The following is a 26,633-nucleotide window of genomic DNA, read 5'->3' as shown; positions in this document are numbered from 1 at the left end:
TATGTCATGCAAAACAGCATCTATGCCTCAGCAAATAAAATTCTTCAAAATTCAAACTCCAGGTGAGCAAAAAATATATTATCAGCACACAAAGTCTGTTATCACTTTGAGGGCTGTGTCATTACATATGAGGGATTTTTTAAAACTTAATCTGAACCAGGGATGAAACATTACAGTTCATACTTTTTAAAACATACCTTGGTTTTTTAAGTCACAGTTTTAGCTCTGTATAAGTTTTTTTTTTTTTTAGTATTCTCTTCTTTGGAATTTTGGGCAAAGTTTACAGGAGAGACGGAGGGCCTGCGGGAATTTTCATTACTTGTAAGTAAACACAATGTATAGTTCTCTCTAAAAACAAGAGTCGCGAGATGTTAAATTAAAAAAAGGGGTGTTTTGTTTTCTGGCCAAACCTGGGAGAACTAAGCAGAGAAAAGAGAAATTATATACAATATATCAGATGAAATAACTCTCGTTAAAAATGTAGCTTCTGAGCAAAATACAATGCAGACTCAAATGGCAAGATCATTATAAACAACACAAAGTACAACAGGTCTCAAATCACACTAGGATCACATAATCTATGCATATATAAAGACATAGAATATGCACATTAAATTGTATTAACATTCTCCTTGCATAGTAATCTTGGCACGTATAGCATAGCAGTTCATTCATTCATTCATTCATTCAGGCAGTCATTTATTTATTCAAGCCAAGGAACTAAATCACGATATAAAGTTTAAAACATAAAGTCAGAATATACCTTGTAGGCTACTTGTAATTAAAGGGGGCTTCATTTTAGATAATCTTCTTTTTCTCCTTGTTTCTTGAAACTTACGTGTATTAAATGAATTAGTAGCTCTATCCATCTACTGTAGTGATATCCTCAGAGGTGCTCTACTTTGAGATGCCACCAAGAACTCATTTGCAAAGATTAGTTCTTCCTCAATGCATTACATAAAAACACATAGATGGACAACCAAGAACTCATGCTCATAAAAATAATAATTATGACGATTATGATGGGAGGCAGTTACACAACATTCAAACTGGGCTCCTGCTCTTTGGCTCAGTGCCAGCGGCAGCACACACCCACTGTATCCCACTTGTAGCATTGTGTTTCTATGTGGGAGAGACTCCAGAGCTGTGCATATGACTTGGTATGTTAGCACAAGCTAATAAAAGCTAATCACATACCTGGTTAGCAGAACTCGTGTCGCTGTTCGTTCCTGTGCCGCTCTCCGAGTGCCCAAAAGCGAGTGAAGGTCGAGTCAAGCTTTACCCTTTTTTAGTAAAAAGCTTCATCTGTTTGACGATTTCTCTAAAAGAGATCTATAAAAAAAACACACACACACACACACACACACACACACTTTTTTACCTGCTTACAACCTCAGGGGTCATTGCCATTAACAAAAGGGTCATTATTTAATCATATTGTCTTCATTTACATTTAGTCTTTATCTGTGAACTTTGTGTCTCTCATTATCACTAATAGCTTTCTTTTCCTCTCCACCAGGAGACAGTGTCTCTGGGGATATGAGTATCAAAGTGAGCAGGAGTGAATTCATTTAAACTGAAGTATTTATGCTCGTGCAGTGAGGTTTCTGTCAGAGACGGTAAATCACAGTGACAGTTCATTAACTAATTCAGCTTTGGAAGATAGAGATCTAACGTTCAATAAAACCTATTTGATTCTAACAGCAGCGCAGAGAAACGTGCCAACAAGTCATGTTGCTAACAGACTGAACTCTCAGACTTTTATTGTCTTATTTAAAAAATCAAAAGGGGAAAAAAGATCATGGAAAGAAAACACTTCAGTAAACCTGTATGTTACACAATATCAGTTAGTGTTTATGTTACTGGTAGTAATTTAGAAAAGCCAGGTATACAACTTGGCAGGGGTACTGTGGAGTGCTGTTTTATGAGAGCTGTTTTATCAATGGTTCTCCCCTGTAATAAACCGATGTTAAAGTTTCAGTTTGAGTCACAGCAGCGTCCAATCTGTGGATGATATAACACTGATATGATATTAACCAGAGTGTGTCTGACTGTCAGTGGAAACACTGCAGAGAAGGCTGCGGTCATGTTTCCTTGCGTGTCCCTTTGGGTAATACACTTAGTGTGAACAAGTTGCTCTTCAAGAACTCCAAACTATCCTTTGGTAGATTATCTCACTTCTGATTCTGCAAATAGCTTAACCACATACTTGAGAGGAAAATTTGAAAATCAAATACATTCATTTTTTGCTATTCCTGATGCGGAAAACAGGTATTTCATACTTAACCATGCAAGTGGAGAGCTGAAAGTTTCATTGCAAAGTATATCCATATAAAAACTCCTGTGTCTAATCTTTATCCAACTGTTGTCAGTGATGGGGTTGTCTTTTAGTAAATGACTTTGCTGTTTACAACATGGTGTAACAAGGTGACTTCTTAGCCACACAGTAACAACCAATGTCTTCTTTGCCTCTGCCTGTTAAATATGAAAGTATCAGGACACAGCAGGAAGGTGACTGATGTCATGTCTGATCTTTAATGGAAACCATCTTATATAAAAATCCAATAGGTAGCAGTATCTTTCATTACATCTAAGTGTCACCACAAGGAAACCACATCATACTAATAAAAACAGACTAGAGGGCAACTTTCAGGGTGCTGCAACGTCCTGTTAGGACTGGACCGGGTTCTTCATGACCATCCGTGCAAACCAAGTACAAACCAAACAGTCTAAGTTACTGTATGTGTATTAATCATCTAGCTCAATAGAGATGTCGACATAGGGCCTCGTACCGAAAGGACTGAGCTCATGAAGGTGAGCAAAAGGAACAAAACTAGTTCTTGTCAACAGACCATTCATTCCTATGGGAATCTCCAAAATATCTATTGTCAACAAAACCCTCCATAACATCTCAGTCCAGAATCTTCCACAGGTACGTTCAAAGACTGAACTTTTTGTGGAAGTTTTCAGAAGGTACATTTTGACCACTGGGACTTTTCCCCAGGAACAAGAGATTATCAGAGGAACTTTTTTTTCATCCCATTTTATTTTTTTTATGTGTTACTTATTTAGCTCTCATGGTGTGTTTACTCTGGTCACAGATGTTTAAGAGAACAACTTTTAGTAAAACCTTGTAAATCATCAGTCTGATCGTTGAAATGCTTTTCCACCAGAGGAACTTGCCCCTGGATCTATCTGCTGTCTGACAGCAGGAACTAGGGTCTAAATTCAGTTCTGGGGTAACTGATCTATCTTGTTAAACAGCACTACCTATGGCTAGTACTCTCCATGGCCTGCAAGCTGAATGTTTCTGATTGGTGGAGCACCCACAGTGGTTTTATGTCCCCCAGCTGTGATTCAGGTATTTTTAATAACTTCTAATCAATCATTCTCTTTGAGCCTGATAAAGGGGTGTATCCATGTCAGCTCTCGGTGTTATGGTTTGAGGAGTGACCCTTTAGAAAGAGATCATATGACTTTATAGCAAACATACAAGTTATAGTTTTTTTCCTCTAAATCAGGGGTCTATGTTGATTTGAAGTGAGTTTGTTTGATTAAAAGTACGTGTTTATCTGGTTTTGACCTCTTTTGATCATAGGCAATGTTATTCCACTAAAATATTTTTATACATCATACACATTTTTGTTTTCGTCATCTGTTGTCTATGAAATACAGACAGATTTATCAGTTAGCAGAACAAATCAGCCTATTATCCACCACTACATTTATTCTTTTTTCCAGTTTTTATTTATCTGATAAAAAAGTGCAAGTTCTTGGGTATGACTTTCAAGGTATCATCTGTATATTTACATACCGACATGGGTTACATATGTAAGTGGACATGAGGGGTTAAAGCAACACAAAGATGAAAACTTCTACTGTCTGCTGATAGTTGGTGATAACTGCCGTACCATGTTTTTTTAGGGAATGTCTCGCTCATATTAAAAACTATCCTATAATCATGAAAACAAATAACCTCAGGAAGACCAAAGAATTGTGACTGTGTGTAATCTTTGCATTTCATGATGACTTGCATGTTTTGTGCTTCAGTATCATTAAGGCAACGGGCTTTGTGAAGTGAACCTTGAGACAGAGCAGAGGGGGGAAATGATGCTTTTCAGATTCTATTGCTTCTACTCTTAATAAAACTGCTCCCAGAGTATCTTACATTAGAAAGGGGCTTTGCAAGCAGGTATACTGTACAAAAAGGGGCGGTCGTAGCTCAAATAAGTTTGGACTTTTATTATGATCCAAATCTTATGTTCATACAAAAAAAGTCCCATGGAGCCAATAATAGAGTCTCACTTTTCTCTCAGATAACCTAATTTTGCATCACCTGACCTCCTGGGATCGAAGCAGCAAAACTCAATATTCAGGTTGGAGTACAGTTAAATCATTAAATATAAATGTTTATCCTAATAGGTTCATATATTTACATAGCACTGGTGCAGCTCGTTTCAGGACAGTGAACATGTTGTCAGGTGCAGGGTACAAAAAGGAGATGATAAAATCCTAGGCTTCATCATAACCTTGGCCAAGAGGGATCAGGAGGCAGATAGATCTAATGAAAACCTTTAAATTTGTTTCAAGCTTGGTTAATCTGTTCCAATACAGGCGGCTTGAAGATCTTAAGAAAATATAGAGATATTCTTCACGTGTTGTCCAGAATATGGAATGCAACTTCTTCACCTGTTTTATAAGAAAGTCTGCAACACCCATTTTCTCTCCATCTGTCCATGGCCTTAAACAAGTCTTTACTCCTGGTGCCAGAGGAATCTAGCCATCATTAGCAACCACTGTTTCCTTTGACAGGTAAACTACCCAGTAGACCATGTTAAAAGCCCCAAAGGACACTGGAAACAGGATCCGAGCATACTTGTCAATTTTGCTGGTTCCACCTGTACCAGCTGTGGTGGGCTGGGAGCAAGGCGTCTGCTTAGGCTCTGGTTTGTTCCCCATCATCTGGACGCGCTCCAGTTTAGGCCCAAGCAGATGCTGCAAAGAGGAGGAACAGGTGTTCTGCTTGCACGGAGTCCCCACCATCATATCCGTTGTGGAAGCTGCACTTTGAGGCGGATTCTTCACCAGCGTGCTCGATAAAGAGGCCAGACTGAGCAGGCTCTCTGATTTGGGGCTGGAGCAGAAGAGGGTGTAGGATCTGCCATTGTCTCCGCTGACTAAAGGTCGCTGGGATCTTGTTCTGTCCACTCCAGAAATGTTGCTGGTGGACTGAGCCCTCTGGTGACTGCTGACTTCTTGGCCACTGTTATTCATCCGCTTTCTCAGATTACCGTTGGTGTCAGGATTCTGATGTGAAAAAGAAGAAAACATTAAGATATCTGCCGGTGGAAGGCACACTTACCATGTCATATCAAAAAAAAGAGACAAACGCTTGATAACAGAACTCTGAAAAACAACAGGAAAAAGATAAACCACTCATTCACATTCTGAGTGTAAATCACCTGTGATGACGCTGTGTCAGATGTAAGATGTTATCATGTAGGTCAACTGTGCAGCAACACTAAAAAACACGGCCAGTTTTTAGTTTGGCATGCTCCCAGCTGCACTTAATGGCGGATTTGCCAGGTTACATGTGGATGAAATTATTTTGAAGTAGGATATTCATTTTTGAAAACACATGGCTATGAGTGTACAAGGCCTCAAAGTCACCCACACTGACTGTGTGATGAAACCAGGACATGCAAACTGAAACTAGGATCCTCCTTGTGGGGCAACAGCCCTAACCACTACACCACCATCCATGCAGCCCATTAAATAACTAGTGAAGCACTCAAACAGCACAGACCTCAACCAAGCATATTGTGATTGTCAGCAACACTTTAGTCCTACTTTAATGTTATACTCCCTCTCAGCAGACTGTCTGCTACAATTTGGTGTTAGTTGCAGGTTTGTACAATTTGTTTCCTGACAGTGTTGAAAATGATGATGAGCCAGTACATATTTCATATTCCTGATCTTAGTATCCAGAATATCATCAGGATCTGGATCGTACTTTTACATCTGTCAGAAATTATGGTGACCTTGTCTTGTATTGTTTTTCAAAGCAATCCGACAATTTATCGTGGAGTTATATACACATAGGGTGAAAAACGGCCCTATCTCACAATGATAAAGAATCCTTTAAAAAAGTCCTGGATCCAGACGGTAATCCAGATCACTTTCGAAATTTAATCACTTCTTTTTTATCCTATTTCAAACATTTCCTTAGAATTTCATGAAATTTTGTTTGTTACTTGTTGAGTTCCTTTGTTCAAAGACAAACAAAAAAACAAACTCTCCAAAAAACACAACCTTCATGGCCGAGCCACCTGGCATATTTAAGAGGCTTCAGTTGTTTTTATTGAATTTTCCATTTAAAAAACAGATAAAACAAATGAAATATCTACAAAGTCATCATATACCCTGTAAACCACATAATAGAGCCATCACAAGGAGATTTAGTTTATTTTCCTGATAAAAATGGAACTTTGGAAATTATGGACTGGCCTTTTTAAGTCTAAATCTTGACCCCATCCAGCAAATTTGTGTAAGTTGTAAAATAAAATGGACAGATTGTTTGAACATACAAAGGAAAGCCTTTGGCTTGAGCTGCAGCTCTCAGGAAATATACTGACACTATGTCAGAGACGTTTTGTTGTAACTGCTGCAAAAGGTGGATAAACCAAATATTAAAGTTAAAAGTGGATAAGAGCAGAAGGACTCACTTTATCTGACTTTTTTTGCTCAGAACAAGTATTTTCATGTTTCATAATGACGCAGTGGAGGTGAAAAAGGGTCATTATTTTCTGATCTGGTAGCTGTTGTACTAATTTTGGCCACCACAGTATAACAGGAGTGTTATTCTCAAAAAAACACAATCAGCAAGGCTGCATACTATGCTATGATATTTTAACATGTCATCAACATGTGCCCAAAACATTTGACAAACTGAGCAAACCACATACTAAAAGCATGCTGATCATCCTGTTACTGTGGAAGGAAGCAACACGGTGATCCATGAGGGAAGGACCTAAATGTGACGTTGTGTTTGCTGGCGAGGTGAAAGTCCCTCTCTTCCTCTTTCTAAATCTAGGCTCAGCTGCATAAACGGTGTCATACTGATCTATTAAAGTCACTCTGATACATTTGGCCCCCATCTGGAGGCAGACTCTGTGTGCAGTCCAGATGTCACCAATCAAGGATTTTACTCACTTCACATAAGCTTAAGACAGGAAGTAGGTAGCATAATGCTGTGTAGCATCAGAGGAGCTTATCCTTTGAGAGTTGATGTTTTCGGGCAGGGAGAGTGTGATGTTGGCACTGAGGCATCTGCAGGAATAATCCTCAAGCTGAAACTGAAAGGATGCTGTGTTTTTGTGTCCCATGTGCTGCAGAGAAAGAAGTGTGTGTGGACAGCTGAGCTCACTCTTTGTCCTTTAAGAGGTCTGGAGTACTCAGGCCAACCTGACACACCTCAACAAGCTTAAAGGGAGAGCTAATAGCGCAGCTTTTGGGGGAAATGAATATTAATTTGTCCCTCAGTACCAGAGCCTTTTTGATGCCTCTTCAAAATGTTGGCTGGTTGCTGTGGAAACTTACTAATCCACTGAAGTGCTGTTGTCACCAGACTGCATTCAGACATGATTACACCACACTGGGATTTGGACAGGGAGGGGGTAACTTAAAGTAGTGAGTGTGAAACTGACACATGCATTGCTCAGATGAGTCGTCTCCAGCGATAAGACGATTTGAAGAACATTTAGTCTAATAGAGTCTTTTCTCCTTTGAGTCACTGTTTACAGATCACCAGAGACACTGCTACAGATACAAAAACACAGTTTGTCATTCATCCATCCTGTGTGACTAAATATTGGCGCTTCAACACTCTCATTTAATCCTCCACAGCCAACAAGTCAGCAAAGTATTTCTTAGTAGTGATGCAGTAAACAGGTGATGATGTGATTCATTTAGAGCTTCAGGTAAACACGGTGCTTCACTGAGATTCTACCTCATGTTTGAACAAGCTTTTTCAGACCCTACCACTAATTTCTCGCTATTTTTGTTACTCTTCCCTTAACAAGACTCAGACTAAAGCACAACATTTGTCTAAATGAAACATAATGTCCAACCTCCAGCCTTAAAAAAATGAGGCAGAAGTTTTAAAAACTGCAGTTCCTCAAGTGTCCACTTGAGGCTGGCTCCAGGAGAACCAAGAAACACATAGACACCCATTCAAAAAGGATTAATATGTTTACAGCATGGTACCAGGAATGAATTGGGCCTAAAAAGCTTTTCTATGAACACAGACTGTACGGTGGGTTGACTTTTGTTATTTAGTTTTATTTTTTGAAGATATTTAGGTAATGAATTTGTTATAATTAGAGGCAAAGCTGACTTAAGTAGGAGACAGCCTCGCTATAGATTTAGCCAAAGAAGCTAGAGACATGCCTCAAGACCACGTCTTCCCCTCCTGCTTGGTTCACCTCATATTAGGTTAAATTCAGTGATTTCACCATGGCACCTGCTGACAGTGGTTTTCAAAGCTCTGTGTGACTTCATAGAGACTATGTTAGACACATGTATCATAAGCCCCACTTCCACAAAGCTGTTTAGTTTTGTTTGCCACATTTTGTGTCATTTCTTTAACTGGTACATGTCCCTAACTTACCAACCCATACCGTCCCACTTTTTGGTACCTTCTTTGGGGTACCAGACATACCAATCCAACCCCAGAAGGTAGAGCCAGAAACACTGCAGTCTGCTGATTGGTCAAAATAATCATCACTTCCCAAGCGGCACCACTTGGTGGAAATTGCACTATACAGTCTATAGTCCAGTCAGATGAGGGACACTGATATTAGATATTTTGAGTGCATTAGCTGCAAACATTTTCCATACTCTACTGCTGGAGGAACATGTCAAACTACTCTGCTTCACACCTCGACCTTGGATGCAAACTGGGGGGCCGTTTACACGACAAAGGTTTTAGGGTCAAATGCCAAAGTGTTGTTGCGTTTCGGACTCAACTCAGCGTTTCAGCCGACCTCAAGCTCAAACTTTTGAAAACGGCCCCAGAGTGGAATTTTTCAAAAATGCTGCCAACACTGTTGCAGTGTAAACAGTAAGCCGGCGTTTTCAGTGGAAACACTGACATCACACTCCGCTTAGCGCAAGCGCACACAACAGTACAGCAGTACAGTTGTTATGATCGTCCCATGTTGTGCTTGTGCTGCTCAATCTGCCGTATCCGCTGATTGTCTTTATACAAAATGTGCATCTGTTGCTCCACTTTTTAAATTAGCATTCACCAATACACCAGATGATTGGCTCAACTCTACTTTGGTGGAGATCTACCAAAAGCGACTTCTGGACAAGATAGTTATAGGATTAACTACAGGCCTGCCATGCTTACCACAGTGTTTTCAGTCCCTCAGCGTTTCCGTGTAAACGCAGATTTTTTTTCACTGCGTTTAGCATTTTCAGATAAAACATTGTTGTGTAAACAGGGCCTGGATCTCTGACCCAAAATTGCTCGCTGGCTCCATCTGTTGGTTTCTAAAGCCTCTTGATTCCACATCAGTTAGACATGCGTTATGTCTACATGAGCCCTGAACAATTCTTTCTGTTCTCCACCTGGGTTCCCTGTTCTTTGTTAGACAGACCAACAGGGGACAGTTATTCCACTCACCGCTGTATCTTGTGCGACAGAGTTGGCTGACCACTGTTTGCGGTGTTTATGTTAAATGTTCAGTTAAATGTGTTCAGCACCAGCTGCTTTGTATCAATAGGGCTGGAAATTTCACTGCCCAAGAAAAATGATTACTAGTCACAGTAAAACTCAACTTAAACATGATGGATAATCAAGTCATTAATTATTATGAATTTAACTGTTTTAAACTAGTGCTCCTCTGACTCTGCTTGCTTTTAATTTCTTGTCTGTTAATAGTGGATACTTCCTCTCTGGTTAGCTTTTCTCCCATGCAAGCCTATGCGTTTGTAGTTATTCTAACTCTCATTGTTAACATGGGCATCCCTTCTGTGACCCTTCCAAAGTAAATAAAAGCTAAAATGAAAAAGTTTTAAAGGATATTTTGAACATAATTAACTACATTCACAAGATAGTTTTTGACATGTAATTGTGGTTTACAGGGTGGGTGCTCTGGGTTTGATTCCAACCTGGGCTCTTTTCCTGCATGTCACTCTCTACTCTCACCCTGTTTTCTGCTCCATCCACCATCCTGTTCTCCCCAAACAAAGGCAGAAAGAAAAAAGCCAAAAAATAGCTTTCAGACAAGACTAACTTAGAATGATTGAAGGGAAAATATTCAATCATCAGAATTTTTTGTCATCAAGTATTGGTTTTTGTGACGTAACAACAAAGAATTTCAGATGATGATTTATGTTTAGATTTTTGATGCTATGACTCATAAAGCTTCTTTACCACTTCAGCTCACTAACCCTGCAGTGCATACAGGCTCCTGGTTGCATGTAGAAGGTCTAACCCATATCTGAGGCTCACTTTCAGCTGTTTCCTCTGCTTTTTGGATCCTCTCATCTCTTACGAGCGTGAGCACCGCTGAACATCCACTTCAGGCCAATCAGCTCCTCGGCTGAGGGCCAGATACGTAAGCACATAATAAGGGACATGCTGTATAAGTGCTCCTTTAAGCTAAGTGCTCTCAGAGTATTTGCACAGCCACTTTGAGGGAAACAAAAATCACCTGCAGCACGTCCTCCATGTCCTTGGCCTTGACAGGCGTGGAGTGGGGCACTGGGGGACATTTGGCTCGCTTCGTTTTTGTCCACTCAATCTGCGCATTGGTGAAGTAGTTCACAGCTGCAAACTCAATGAGGGCAGAGAAGACGAAGGCAAAGCAGACGGCGATGAACCAGTCCATAGCAGTGGCGTACGAGACCTTAGGAAGGGAGTGGCGAGCGCTGATGCTGAGCGTCGTCATGGTGAGGACAGTTGTGATGCCTGAAGTGGATCAAAAACAGAGAAGGATCAAACTCATCAGCCTGTGTCAATGAAGGAGCAGACACATGACTTCATAAACACATGAAGGAGATTTCTACCTTTGATTTATTAAAAAAATCAGAAAATAAAACCAACAAAACATGTAAAATAACTTAATGAGATTATATTCATGTCATTGTCAAACAGGTATAACATACTGATTAAATTCATTGCTCTATAATGACCACAAGAGGCCACAGGAGTTTAAGTTACTGACATACAAAGAAACAGACACTGCAAAAAAATAAAATTTAGACTTTTTTTTACATCCCTTTTTAGTCAAAATAAGATGAATCACATTTACTTGAAAAGTTCAGAAACCTGCCTTAAAAAGAATTTGAAATTATTAATATATCAAATGAAACAATTACATTTTTCTCAACCCAAAATTCAGGCAACATGTTTTTCTTTTGACAATAAAAGACATTTTTCTGGACTTTTCAGGAGAACATGGGTCATATTAAATCTAATAAGACATTTTTTAAAATAAAAATAAGCCTTTAAACTTGATTTGATTTCCTTTTTAAGAGTGTTGATGTGTTTTTAACTCATGAAGTTCATAAAATGTGTATATAAAACTAAGCCTCTTCACAGGAAGGAAACAAGCAACATGCTAGACTTTCATGTTCCACCAAAAAGACGAATTTAGCTTCCTGGTTAGCAAATAATCTAAATCTAATCTAATCATCAATTAGAGAAAATGTGAGGTGAAAGATAAATATGATTAAGTTGTCTTTAATTTAAGTGAAAAAGTTATGTGTGAAAACTTGGTGAGCCAATCTTACTTTTGAAAAGTTTCTTATTGCAGTGTTCAAGTGTTTGCTGTGATTACTTTGCCTGAGTCAGATCTTCTCTTTGATCCTGGACTACGAGTGAAAAATCTCAATTGGGGGAGTCTGACTCAGATATTTTTTGTGCTCTTTTTAAAATGCAGGTATTGTCAGATGTAAGGTGTGATGTGTATCTGGAAATCAGGACAAGATCTGGGATTTATGGCTGCTTGAAGGAAATTTCTAAATGTTTCCAACTTAAAACTGAATTATAAAACAGGATGCAACAGAAAGCTGAGGGTCATATAGGACTGCCACCCGTACACAGCATCTACTTTGGACTTTGTGACACTGTCTTTCATCACTTCTCTCTCTGAACTATAATAAGATAATACATCGATGACACTGACGTGTTCTGGCCAGCATTCAAGGTCACGCGTGGTATCCAGAACAACAGAAAGTTACACATGCCTGTAGCTCGCCACCCGTCCTTGATATTATTTACCAATGGCGGTAATGTGATTGGAGGAAATCCCCTTAGCAGTGAAGACCTGGAACACCGTGCTCTAAAGTCCTTGGCTGTATACAGGAGATACATTCCCAGCACCATGATGTGACCATCTCTAAACATTTTGCTTGAGATAAAGCAGCCGCTGAATCAGCGACATGAAGCAGTTCTGCTCTCATCACTCTGAGACTTTCTGAGACTCTAATGCTGGCTACACGCTGAGGTCTCATTTGTACTTGAGTCGAGTACAGCGGGGTCAAACTTCTCCATTAAAACAATTCTACCTGCATGAAGGTGTGTTTCACATAATGGCGCTCTCGTCTTCAGCCCAAGGTGATTAAAAGAAAGAGAGTAGAGTTACAATAATTAGGTCAGCGTAAAGAGCGACCTAAATAACTCTCAATGGTGTCACGAAGAAATCTGCTAAACATAGCTCAGTTGTAACTATGTTGTTTGATGATGAACATATATCACTTCCTATATGCTCTTTACTACTAAAACCCCATGTATAATGTGGATTTATTACACAGCAGCCATAACAGGGAATATAACATTGCTAGTTTTGTGTATATATTTTGTATATAAAGTTACAAATTGAGAAAAAAATGTCAGAAAAAATAAACTAAAAATGTACCAGCCAAAAATACTCAAATGTTTCCATTTGTTTTTCTCTTGGTGTTTTTTAGTGAGAGGATATGTGAATTTCTACTGTTTGCTGTTCTAAAAAATTGCACACCAAACCTGTTCAAAGTAATGTCATTTTCAAATGTTACCATCAAGGCTTTGATATCTAAAAATAAAATAAAATAAAATGAAATAAAATAAAATAAAAAAAAATAAAATGAAATAAAATAAAAAAAAATAAAATAAAATAAAATAAAATAAAATAAAACAAAATAAAATAAAATAAAATAAAATAAAATGAAAAATAGAATAAAATAAAATAAAATAAAATAAATAAAATAAAATAATTTTGCATTGGTATTATGGCCATTGCTATCAGTTATCCATTAACATATTAAATGTATGAATGGAACTAAATGGAAAAGTAAAAAAAAAATCTCCTAGCTACTTTGATTTCTGAGTGAATTCAAGCAAAGAAATAAAAAAAACTTAATTTAATTATGTTACACTTGGTAATCAATGCACAACAGAAAAACATGCTTTAAACCAGACAGTCTGTGTTTGCTCTCGTGGCATTCAATCATGAAATGAAATAAAAGGAGATGTTAGAGGCTGTGCAGGATGAGGTAGTGTGAGGATCTACATACCAAAGACGGTGCGTGCCGGGACTGACTCTTTATTTATCCAGAAGGACACTTGGGAAAGGATAACTGTCATTATGCAGGGGATATATGTCTGAATCATGAAGTAGCCCATTTTACGTTTCAAGTGGAAGAAGACCGTCATCACCACATATTCACCTAAAGGATCAACAGAAATGGATTACTTTAGCTCAAAGAGAAGACAGGTGATTCAGAATACTTCACCCCAACACAAACGCTGGTTAAAAAAAGTGTCAAGGCAGATTGTTTCTGTACTAATTTTAGTGACCACGTCTGTATCCACCCAAATACACATAATGTGCATAAAGACTCAATTTATCTGGCACATGTTGCTCTTGAAACACCTCAATTCATGTCGTGGTATTAAGAGGCTGCACTGGTTTTAAGCTATATGTCTTTTAAATATCCCCCTCTGTAAATATTTGTGCTGAACTTGTCTTGTGTTTGTTACAGAAAAAAAACAGTAGAGACCTAAACAAACACCTTTAAAAACAACAACAGTGAAAAACTATCACACTGAAGGCTCAGTATAAATGTTTGATCTGGGGGCTGATCTGAGAGCAGCTGAAGGTGTTGATATTGGTACCAGTTAGACCAAAACACTTTCACTTGAATGTGATGCTCTTCTGGTGTTTATATTCCTGAGATGGAGTATTGTGGAGCAGTATAGGAGCCTTGTGCTGTTCCTAATTGAAAGAAGAACAAAAACAAACCCAGGTACCTCCCATGTCACAATGCCAGCCTGGCCTCGCCTTGATGGCAAAAGCTATGTTTTCCTGACTGGAGGTCAGTGACAAATGAACGACTCTAGTCAACAAAGAGTAATCTAAGTTTGTAACCATGATTACGTCCTATTGTGAGTGGAGCACACTGATAGGCAAGGCCAAAATGGCCACCGATTTTATGCTTAAAAGAAATGGGAAGACGGCAGCAGTGGGTCACAGTGTAAAAACCAAAGCAGTTATTATCACTATACCAACAAAGGTGATGCCATGGAAACCAAAGACACACCACCATCTTAATGTGCAGTTAGCCTGTTAGCATGGAGGATATTCACCTTGTGCTGGTTTTGATTGTGTTCAATCAACACTTGAAAGTAGACAAGTGCGAGTGACACAGCTGTAACACCCCAGTTTGTAACAATGACCTAAAATTTAATTAAAAAATGTAATAAAACCTGAAATGTAAAAACCAACCCTAAATTTAACAAGCTTTCATATTTGGGGCAAAAGTTATTGCGTTTTAGGCTCAGCATCTTATTACATTTCAGGTTGTCATTACATAACTGACTCCAACAAAAGCTGTTTGAAAAATCTTGTTTCAAGTGATGAATTATCTTGATCTCTGCAGTGAAGACAACAAAGAGTGATCCTTTTGTATGATGACTTTCAGCCAGACATACCCCTAACAAATGGTTTAATCATTAAATAGTTGTTGTAAACTGGGTACCCACTGACACGTTCAGCTAAAGGTCTCCAGTTTACAGGGTCACTCTTTAAACTGGAACACCAGGAGCTAACAGAGACACCTTCACACTATCAGGCTTAAAGGAGACTATTGTTAAGGAGTTATTAAACTAAGTCGTTCACAGCTGGCTGGTGAAGGAGGAATAAAAACACTGGGGGTGCACCACCAATCAGAAACGTTCAGCTTGCAGATCCTGCCCTTTAATAGTTCCTGGACCTTTGAAAAGTACTAAACCCCAGGCAGGCTGTTTCAAGGAGTAGAATAATCACCCCAGAACTAAATTTAGACCATAGCTCTTGTGGTAAAAAAGCACCTTATCAGTAAAGGATGACCCAACGTTTAATGGGGATATAAAGATCTAATTACAGCCACCATTCCTTTAGTATTTGCATCAAACATTTCACAACATCATAAAGCTGTGAATGCTCTTCAGCACAGTTTACAATTCTGCACAGAACAGAGACAGTTAACCTGAATGGTAAGGTCTGATGTGATTCTTAAAAGACCCACCATCCTTGGGGAGTCCAGACACCTGCAGCTGTTTGGCTTGTGATCATTCAGTACAATGCAACTGATAAGTCAAATCAATGAACTGATCGAGTCTTACCTGTAATGGATTTAATGGTTTCACTGGAGACAGTCTGACCTATGAGGTCGTACTGAACAAGGCTGGAGGACTCTGGAGGGATCTCCACTGAATGTTTAGGCCCTTTGGTCCATGTATAGATCATCTCTGTCATGGGATAGGCATCTGTGGGCAGAAAGCAAAGCCAGCCCTGAGTGAGTCACTTCATTTAAGTTCAAAGAAAGCATTAGTGTGCATCGTAAGTCTGCTTCCTTCATGTCAACAGATGGGTCAAACTCCAAAATTAAAACACTTGACTAACAGGTCTGGTGTTTGTTGTGTGAGGCAGCCAAGTCCTGAGCTCTGCAGACGTCTTTCATATTCAGGTCGTTTGGGACGATGATTCAACTTTTACTGTGGCTAAAGGTCTGAGGGCTACCTGAACTAGCATTATAGCTCATATAATTAACGGCAAAAAACAAACCACGAAATGAGGCTGACAAACCTTCACCAAGCTCAGAGGAGAAGATTCTGATAGCTACTGAAATGTTGGACACAAAGATGAACACACAAGCAGCTAATTACAGTACCATAGATTTTTTTTGTGTGTGCGTGTGTGTGTGTGTGTGTGTGTGTGTGTGTGTGTGTGTGTGTGTGTGTGTGTGTGTGTGTGTGTGTGTGTCAGGGCAGGACACCGAGCAGATGAGAAGTCTGAGTCTCCTTTGGCTACATCTTTAATCCGGCTCATTTATTCACTAATGTAACTTAATCAGAGAGTCTTGCTCTGAGTATTCTCGTGAGGTTGACTCGTCTTTGGAAGCACAACAAAATGCCCGTTCCTACTAATTTCTATAGATCTCCACATGAGCCGGATACCAACTGTGCAAGCAAAACGAAATGACTCCGGTGTCATGGAGTGGAACAAAATGCCCGTGCACACACGTCCAGATGGAGAAACAGACAAGGAGAAAGAGAGAGGGGTGGAGAAATAGAGATTAAAAAAGAAGGCAGGACAGATACACACACACACACACACACACACACACACACACACACACACACACACACACACACACACACACACACACACACACATACACGAGCCATGAAAATCTGCATAGGTCTGTGCCATCCTGAGGGAGAGGAAGGGATCCTGACCTGTCCTTTAGTTCAGGCATCGGATCCATGTTTGTTTTTCCTGACTGGAGGCAAGCAGGAGCTGAGCAGGGTTGTTTAAGGAAGAGGAAGCGTTAGGGGAAGAAGACAATAACCTGAATTTATCTTCCCCAGTGTCACCATTGTTGACTGTTTAAAGGCAGTTTGGGTGTGTGTAAAGGTAAATTCATCGTTTTTTTATTTCTCACACGGACGCAAGTTTCACACTGTTAGAAAAAGCTACATTGGAGACCCTTCTTCATTCCCGGTAACGTATCCCTCAGGTAAAAATAAACACTGATACTGAGGCTTCATTGTTCAGTAAGATATGTTTAATTATTTATTAGAATGATTTAGTCATCCAGCATCAAACAAAGCGCTCAGCTCTTTAGTAACAAAACAAACCAGCACCAGGCAGGGTCAAGTTTTCTCACAAAGCTTTGGGATATAAATCCTGACTTTTCAGTAAATGTACTAAAATGTCTCAGAGACAGCTGTTATTCATCTTTTTTTTAACTATAAGCGACCAAAATTAAATGACTGTATGTTATAGCAACACCCACTGATGCCTTACTTCTCAGATACGATCATGGCTGGTCAGTCATAGGTAGCTATGTCATCTAAACGTGACAAAGAAGATTCAATCTGAATCTTTTACATGTGGGAACAGCTCCTGCAGGCCATTAAAAAGGTTTTTCCTTCAAAACCAGACTGAGCACAATACATACAACGCTGTTCATTGCTTTTATTAGTTATTTTGTAAAAATATAAGTTTTATATCTGATAAAGTGATTTCATGAAAGTGTCACAAATAGAAAATATCTTATATTAAGCATTTTCCTCTTTGACTCCACACAGGAAAAAGGCATCCTCTTCCCCCTCCACAGTTGGTTTTATCCAAAAGTCATCAGAGACATTATTTATAGTTTTCACATGATGTCAGTGCTCCCAGCACCAACTTTAGAACCAACTTGAGACTGAACATCAACACGTTTTATCCACTAAGCCATATACAATTAAGTATCAGGAGGGGAAAAAGGATTTTTAGATTGGAAACGTGAAATTAAGATTTTCATATTGTTCAGTTTTGATTGAATAAGTCACATTTTTGATAATTTCGCTCAACTTTTAGTCTGTATGTTGTTTCAGAGTGGAAGATCAGAAGAGCATTAATATGTTCATAACTGATGTAAACACAGAGGAGTACAGAACTGAGTTGAATAGACTCATATCTTCATCACAGTTATCCAATCTCACTGTTTAGGTCTGAATCAGACACATAACACATACCAGGTTTGGACTGGTGCCTCCCTACTACTTCATGAACTTTCATAACACACCTACTAAAAATATTTTTTCCATGATTACCTTTAGTCTAGGTTATACTCCATATACATATACAACACTTTTAGGTATTCATTTAATGCTTTTAATCAAATTTACTGGTGACGTCTAGAGAAAAATAATTGAAGGGACCATTGTTTTACACACAAACGTTGCAGATGTAGACAGGCAGTAAAAAGAAAAAATGTTGTGGTTTTTGGTTGAATGGTGTGAAGGATTTGAACGGTAACAACTGTCAGAGGGTTTTCCTTTAGTTTATCACTGGCTCAACTATTGGTGCCCAGTTTTCCTCCATCTCTTTCCCTCTCTGCTCCACCCTCTCTCTGCTTCTGACCTCCACCACTGTCCATCTTCCACACAACACTCAACGTATGAACTATTGCCAAACCAAACATGCTGTGGTACTCCATCAACAGCATCAACAACATGAACCACATCGAGCTACTTCTAGATGAGAGCTCTCCACTGAAGAATTACACTAAGTGTTTACAACAGGAAACCCCCCACCCCACCCCCCACCCCTGCATTGAGCCAGTTGATCACTCCACCTGTCAGACATCACAGCAGCCTGTTTTTGTGTGTGTGTACAGAGGGAATATCAGAATGATTATCAATAATAAGTAATTGAAACTCTGTTGCAGGTTTCAACAATTTATTATTGTTTATGTGTGTTGCATGTGTTTCATATTCCGGTCCAGCAGGTGGCGACATGTGCCTTTAAGGTTGCTGTCGGCTACGTCAGAAGGAGAAGAGAAGTAGTTAAGAAACCTTGTTAAAAATAGCTAAATATTCAAACAGGAAACTGGGTTTGATAGATTGTCAGCTGTTACTGTCTGTCTAGTTGTAGTTACATAATTGGTGTCAAAAATGTCCACAGGTGTAGTAAGCTAATGGCTACTGTTAGCGCTCTGCTTTCTCAACCTGTCTGCTCAGAAACTCACTGCTGCACACACTCATTTCACAGCAGCAGACAGAGCCGGGAGGACAGAGAGCTGGACTTAGGTAAGAAAGAGACCAGGTGTTAAAGACATAGGAAAATATGTTTGTACTGTTTAACTGTGGTGACTCTCCTCGTACAGTGTGATCCACAATGGTTACACATAACTAGGCTCTGTATTTCCATACTGTTATTAAACAGCTCTCCTGCCCCCTCCAGCTCCCTCTTCAATTTATTCTCATCCTAGCTCTTTCTATTATCAGAAAGTGTCATTTTCAAGGTGAATACATTATGTTTATGTGTGATTATCAGTGCAGAGAGGGAGGAGGACAGAGACAGAGGACACAGAGAGGGGACAGGATGAACCAAGGAAGAAGTGAGATCAAGTTTTTCTTCTGGTGGCAGATCAAAGGTGTTCAGCCAATAAACATGACACTTTCCATTCTTTCTATATTTCCTTTTCACACACATACACATGCACACAACTTACAGCTTCCAAACTTCAGCGGGCACGCATGTCCATCCATTGGGAAGTCCACAAGCTTCATCGGACACTCAGCACTTATAGTCAACCTGTTGTAGTATAAGGAAAAGATGATCAGAAAGGGATCGATTCAAACACCCATCCACACACGCATTCACGTAAAGCAAACTTTAGGTCTCCGCACACTTTACTGTGTGTTTCTGTACTGTATAAACTAGGAAGTTGAGTTTCATTTCATAGCATTTCAAATAAAAACTAGAGAAGTTGCATTTCCTTGCAGCAAATGCGTTGAAATGCTGAAGCTGGAAAAGTTAAAATTGAAGTGGAAAAAGCTGAAAATGTAAAATAAAGGAAAGAAATTTGGTAAGGAATTTGAGGTTGATACAATGAGTGGATAAAGAAAGTGGATACAGTGGAAATGTAAATCAGCCTACAAAAGTTAAAATAATTAAATAAAAAGAGAGAAACCAAACAGTGAAATCTCAAAAATGTAGAAGAAAGCAGAAATCTATGACTTGTGTGTAAATGGGATGAAGAGAATAGGAGCAGTTTAATGTGTGAACAGTTTCAAGTCAAAGTCTGCAAAAGGTAGAAGCAGTTGAAGTTGAAGGAGTTGCAGGGGATCAGAAGATTATTTCAGTCTCTGTTTTTGATGGTAAAATGTTTTAAATAAAGTTTAATCATTTAAAAGTTAAAAAAAGGGGTTATGATGTGAACCAGAGCTGAAAATGTGGAATGGAGAGAAGAAGTAGAAGAAATAGGGGAAAAACAGTACAGAGATTAATGCAGCACTAGTAAGAAGAAAGGAAGGAAGAAGAAGAAAAAGTAGCAGTTTGTCAATTATAAGGTGTGGGAAAAAGCTGTATAAATAGTGGAGCATGTAGATTAAGTCAAAGGGGGAGGTATGGTATTATAAGTAACTGAAGTACATGTGTGTCTTTGTTCCTGGATGTTTTGATTACTCAGTATAAACAGCTGTGTGTGATGAAAGGTTGTCATGTTTGAATCTTCTGCTGCCTTTTCACTGTTTTGGATGTTAAAATGTTTGTGTGTGTGTGTGTGTGTGTGTGTGTGTGTGTGTGTGTGTGTGTGTGTGTGTGTGTGTGTGTGTGTGTGTGTGTGTGTGTGTGTGTGTGTGTGTGTTGGTCTGTGTGTGTTTGGGTTGGCTGTATGTGTTCGTGTAAGACAGTTTGGGTTGGCTGTTTAGGCATTATAAAGAAACATATGTGTTTCTCTGTCCTTCAAAGACCTAATCAGTGATTATCCACAGCTGTGTGGTTACCATGGTGATCATCATGATGTCATAATGAGTGTGAAATGGCAGTTGAACTTTGGAACTCCTTTGTATCCACTGATCTTAAGCTGGATTTTTGGGCTAGACATAGGTCCGAACAAACTGCATTTATGCTGAAACCCTAAGGGCTAGAAGAAAAACAAAAACATTGTGAGAATCTGGAGACTCTGATGAACAAGATGATATGCTTTACAAGATGATAGGATTAAAACTGACCGCAGGAGGGTGATGTATAAAAGTAGTTAGGAATGAAGTTGATGAGAAATATTGGTCAGATTTTAACATTACTTCAGATTACAGGGATGTGACGGTTTCTCTCACACTGAGGCGTTTTTTGGCAAAACTGTACATTTTTTTGCTAAAATACTCCCTTTGTAAGAAGCAGGAGCCTTCAGTGAACCATTTAATGTACTTTTTATTTTTCTGCTGTGAAGATTTTGGAAGTTATGACAATTGGATCGAGATTCGCACAACCTTACTGCAGCAGCCTCTCTCACTCTATTTGAAAACATTCCGCAGTCTAGCAGCTTCAAATTTAGGGCAAAGTGGGAAAAGTTTATGTTGCTTGAAGAGTGAAATCTCAAAAACAGTAAAAGCTGTTGAAGAGCAGATAAAAACCTGAAGAGTGGAAAGATAGCTGAACATTTTAAAGTTTAATTGAAGTCTGTAAGTGGAAGTAAGCTGAAGTTAGAGCTTGTTAAAGTTGAAGGAGATTTAAAGGAAGGAGCTGACATTTCCCATCTAGTTAACATAGAGAAATTTTTTTGGAAAAAGCTGAATAAATCAAAAAGTTTAATAGTTAGAAAAGTGAAAAGATATAGCACACATGTCCTAAACAAGCTGAATAGTTTAAAAGTTGAACGGTGAAAATCGGACAAAATTTGAAGGCTGTGAAAAGAGCCAAAAAACGTACGGAAGAATAAGAAGAAGAAGAAGAACCTGGAATAATAAAGTAGGATAACAATATGTTGAAATGCTGAATCAGCATTTCAACATAAAAAGCACAGGACAGCATTAAACATCTACTTGCTGGCTGTTGCTGATGTCAGCAACATTATTAGATGATCTAAGAGAAAAGTTGTTTTAAAAAATGCCCAATTTTACTGAATTGATTAGATAATTTTCCCAAAACTAAGCAAAAAGTTTTTTTGAATGTGAATATTCTGCTCTGCTTGGAATTATCAAGAAACCACTACAGCGCAATCCCAACAGCACATTACAGCCACAAACAAACATAACTCAGTTGTCCAGTTTATTCCAGCTTTATTCGTCATTGGGAGAAACTAGTGTTAGTTTTTACCAGAGACTGTTTAATTTATAGACCTAGTATCTGTGATGCCACCAATTTGATTCTGGGACAAAGTTTCGAAGCCTCTCCTTGACAGAGGCCATATTGGAAATCCTGAATGTAACCAAGCCTTTAGCCTGTTTACAAACAGTGACAGGCTGCACACCTGTCAGTTAAATCCACCATACCCTTACATTTACAAATCTTGTAAGTAAAATAAGTTCTTGGATATCTCGTTATAAAAAACTTCACCCCCTGTAAGGTGTGGGCTGATCAAGCGGCAACCTCCAGTCTAAAAATATAAGAAAATGCAGAAGCTCTAAAAATTGCACACCAAGCCAAAGAAAGGCATTTCCACAACAGATATAAAAATGTTCACAGCCTACTACGAAAAAAAAGTCTCTTGCCTAAATGGCACACAATGTACAGGGGTGAATTTTTTTACTAACAGTTTGGAAGATATTAAGATCCTGAGTTCACCCAATCAGAGGCACAGCTCAGCTGATTGACAGGCCAGCACCCTATAGATGTTAGTGAGGAGGCTCAAAGCCCGCCCCACTTTCAATATGGCCCCTGCCCATGATTTGCTCCAAAACTCCAAGTGACCAGTGTCGTCATGGAGACGTTGTCCATGTATCTAACAGTCTATGGTGCTGACAGAGAAATTAAGTATCCAGACCAGAAGCATTTCAGCCTTTCTTTATGATCAGCTAGGCAGATATGGCTTCATGAATACAAGATGATCTGAAGTGCATTCCAGCTGGCTATGTGGTGACCCAAAAGACAAGAAACAATTGCTGAAAAAAATAAAATAAAATAAATAAAATTTTAACTCGAAAAAGCTTTTTCCATAATTCCAGAATAATTATCAAATTGATTCAGAAAAATGACTTCCTCCCTCCAACATAAAAAAAAACAATTATGAAAGATATTTCATGTAAAAAGTCCAATTTATAATCCAAAATGAGCACATTAAAACATCAGTAGACAGATATCTGGACATAGAGTTCATTCTTTGCTGTAGTTTTATTTAGCTGGTAGATTATCAGGTCTTGATAAAGTAGATCATCAGTGGTGATGTAGTTACCTCATGGTGTACAGGATGGTGCCATTCTTCATGATGCGAAACAGCTTGTTTGGGGCCGTCATGTTGTGAGCGACTGACCTCTTGCCGTTCCTGAAGAAGGTGTCTGGGGTCCACACTTTAGTCACCATCAGGTTGTTCAGTCTCAGGATCTCTATAGGCCCCTCGTACATCAACCGCCGGTCCACCCACGTCTGCCGGAAGAACACGTCCATCGTGTATTCCTAGGTCATAAAAATTGATGCACAAAAGAAACTCAATCGTACACTGGAAGTGGGTCGGGGGAAATATTCGGTGTTCCACCAAATAGAGTCTGAGTTTCCTCACAGCAAGAACAGAATTAATCCATGCCTTGAGTCATTACCAGATAACACATACATGTAAGTGTGTTAGGTGTAGTGTATCTACCATTTCAACATCTGAGACCGGCCCAAAACTAGTCACGTAAATGTCAGTCTTCACCTCCGTCACAGGACCTGTTGAATCAATAAAACAAACAGCAAATTTGAAATCTAACTAACTTCCAAGTCAGACATCAGTCGATCTGATCCATATTACAGATTTGCAGCCTACCAGGGCTAAAATAATCAAACAGCTTATTTATGTCAATGCATTATTAAAGCACAAAAGATGTAAAAGACACAATATTAAGTGCTGCCCTGGTTTTAGGCTCTCTAAAAAGCCTTTGTTTATGTAACAGTGAGCAAAGCTACAGTTTGACTTCCTGTACAGCTTCTTCAGACATGTCATTTTATAAACCCCTCATACTTTCAACACTGTACATTTGATACACTTGCTCTGGGACATGTCCAGTCCTGAAAAAAAGCTCGAGACAAGAATTCTTATTTGGCACTAGTGGATCATAGTAGCATTATAGTAGAAAAAGAAGAAACAGGAGCAGGGGACAAGAAATAGAGAGTAGTTAATTCTTGGAAAACTGTGTTTATAATCAAACAGGCTGTTCATCAGCTGATCCAAGGACCACAGCCCAAAAAAAGAAACAAACGTTCCCGAAAAGCACCCAGTATTCTGGAGCTCCACTGTTCTTGTTGATCACTTCAAAAATGTGTTTCTTCATGCTTGATGCAAGTGTTTCCAGGAGCCTAGTATGAACGTTGATCCAAGTGGTGAAGATGAAACAAAACTGGAACTGACGTCCATTTTTATAAACTTCCCTCTCCATCCATCCCCAAATGTTCTCCGAGTGATTTAGGTCAGGAGAACACGCAGGATGGTCCAAAGAGTGAGCTGATTCCTCTGAAAGAAGTCCTTTGTCAGGCACCCATTGTGACCCGCAGCGTTGTCCTGTTGATAAACCCAGTCATTACCACACAGACCAGGGCCCTCAGTCATGAAGGAGGCCCCCTGTAACATCTCTACATATCCAGCCGCTGTTTGACGCCCCTGACCAACCTGGAGCTCCATTGGTCCACTGAAGAAAAAAGCCCCAAGATCATGATGACGCCTCCTCTCCTGTAAACATCATGTTGGAGGACATCAGGACTGCTTTCTTGCAAAGTCCGAATGGATTAGTTTGTGGACTCTGAAGATGATTTTGTTCTAAAAACTCTCCTCTTACAGATGCCGTCTGATGGTTATTGTGCTGCAGCCAGCACCAGTAACATCCTTAATTTGCATCGAGGATTGGCATCTGTCTCTTAGAACAGCTCATTGGATCCTCCAGCTCAGCTCAGGTCAGGTGAATATTTTTTGATTTACCACTTCACATTTTTGTCCAACAACCCTAAGGATCTGTTAAGAAGTTTAAAATGGCTGTATTACTCAGTCCAACCTTAGCAGTGTCGACATGTTGTAAGACGCCTTGCTTTTCTTTCTCTTCACCATCAGGAGGTCACGACAGTGTGAATGTCTAAATGAAAATACCATGAAAACTTCTGTGCAGATTTAGACTTTTTATCGCTGTGATCTCAAACGTTTGATCAGCTGATGAACAATCTCCTCTACCAGAGCCAAATGGGAATTCTTGTCAATTTCCCCCTGGTCTTCACCTTTTTTTTCAGGAGTGCATAACTGCTTTAGCCCAGCAAATGTGCAAGTTGAGACCCATGGACAAAGTTACTTCTCAGCCTGGAGGATCGTGTGTGAAAACACCATCATTGCATGAATGGTCGACCATGAATGAACATTAATGCCTGCAGTCTGCAAACATGAAAAGGTGAGATGAAAACATTAGTTGTTGCTGTTAGTGCCAAATTACCACATCTATTTCTGGAGGGGTTGTTTCTCTTTTTATGGTGTGTTTTATTTGAATCATTATGTTTTATTTAAAATAACGAAGCTGCAGAAAAAATAATAGATCTAGTGCACAAAAGCTTTTATGAAGTGTTTCGATGGCTTAGCCCTTTATATGGACTATTTTTTGTACATTTTTCAAAGTGTTTTTTTTCTTAGGATTGTATAGCAGTTACCACTTATAGCACCTTGCCTAATAAAGGGTATTTTATTTTATTTTATTTTATTTTATTTATTTATTTATTTATCTTTTCAGATTTATCTGGGGAAGTGCTTCAATCGTGACATAAAACGACTACACACAGGTGAATCTTGGTTTTAGGCTACAGTTGGTGTTTGACAAATAATTTCACAGCTTCATAAAAAAAAAAAAAAGAATAAAAGGAAAGTTACTTTACTTTCTTTGCTCAATGGAAGATAAAATGTGTCCTTTGGCCTAGTTGTGACTGCTGTTTGTAGGTTTAAAAGAGAAAAGCTCGACAGGCAGCTACATCCTTTCCTCTATAGCCTACATACCGCCGAAACCAGGTCGCAGCCTGTTGTCATAACCATCAAGAAGTCGGTCCAAAATGAAAGTGAAATTCTCAGGATGAATCCTCTCATCCATCCGTGTCTGTCCAGAGATTTTCCTTGCACTAAAAAACAAAACAAATCAAAAACAAAGCAACAATTGGAGAGCTATAATTAAAGTTTTAAAGTAATAAAGAGGAGTAAGAGGATTCAGTTTCAAGGAGAGAAACACTCACCAAGACGCGAAACAGAAAAAGTAGACAAGGGTCCGAATAAACGCGGGTCTCATCGCTGTCACCGTCTCCTTCTGCTTGCAAGAAATCATGTTTCCATGCCATACTTCAGGCCTCTTCACATGTCACAGCGCCAGATGCCCGTGTCCCAGGTGGAGAGAGTACAGGGAGACAGAGGGCAAAGTGGCGCAGAGGCAGCATGTTGAGACTCTCTCCTGCTTCTGCAGTCTCTCCGCCGGACGCACGGCGTACACGGACGCGCGTGCGCTCAGGCTCGCACGCGCTCACACACACACACCTTCACCCTCAGCCCCGGTCACCTCTCGTCCGGATTCAAGCTGCAGCTGCTGCTCCTGTGGCAGCCTGTCGGTGGTCAGGGCTCCAGAGAGAGACGCAATCCTCCCGCTCCAGTTTGGCGTGTCACTCTGCCTGCTTCTT

The 26,633-nt window shown here is 39.4% G+C and overlaps 1 protein-coding gene across 1 annotated transcript; it reads right to left on the bottom strand.

The window, feature by feature from the left end:
• Positions 1-2,430: 2,430 nt before the first annotated feature.
• Positions 2,431-26,633, bottom strand: gabra4 (gamma-aminobutyric acid type A receptor subunit alpha4). The gene is made up of 9 exons (XM_074674477.1): positions 26,199-26,633; positions 25,969-26,087; positions 23,608-23,675; positions 23,203-23,423; positions 19,540-19,622; positions 15,656-15,799; positions 13,567-13,719; positions 10,722-10,978; positions 2,431-5,307 (listed from the first exon to the last, which is right to left on the bottom strand). The coding sequence occupies exons 1-9, from the start codon at positions 26,285-26,287 to the stop codon at positions 4,777-4,779; spliced, it is 1,665 nt and encodes a 554-aa protein (XP_074530578.1). The 5' UTR covers positions 26,288-26,633; the 3' UTR covers positions 2,431-4,776.

The sequence above is a fragment of the Halichoeres trimaculatus genome, unplaced genomic scaffold (assembly GCF_033239565.1).
Source record: "Halichoeres trimaculatus isolate MK-OKI-2021-1 unplaced genomic scaffold, fHalTri1.1 fHalTri1_scaffold_7, whole genome shotgun sequence".
Taxonomy (NCBI): Eukaryota; Metazoa; Chordata; class Actinopteri; order Labriformes; family Labridae; genus Halichoeres; species Halichoeres trimaculatus.
Note: the sequence above shows the minus strand (reverse complement) of the source record. Positions and strands in the feature narration are given on the sequence as shown.

Bases quoted from the DNA above. Each gene is read 5' to 3' on its own strand.
- gabra4 (XM_074674477.1), bottom strand. From the start codon at position 26,287: ATGATTTCTTGCAAGCAGAAGGAGACGGTGACAGCGATGAGACCCGCG. The intron at 23,676-25,968 runs GTATGTAGGCTA...TTGATTCAACAG, and splicing joins GCTGCGACCTGGTTTCGGCG to GTCCTGTGACGGAGGTGAAG. The intron at 15,800-19,539 runs GTAAGTTGTGTG...TTCTGCCCACAG, and splicing joins CCCGCTGAAGTTTGGAAGCT to ATGCCTATCCCATGACAGAG.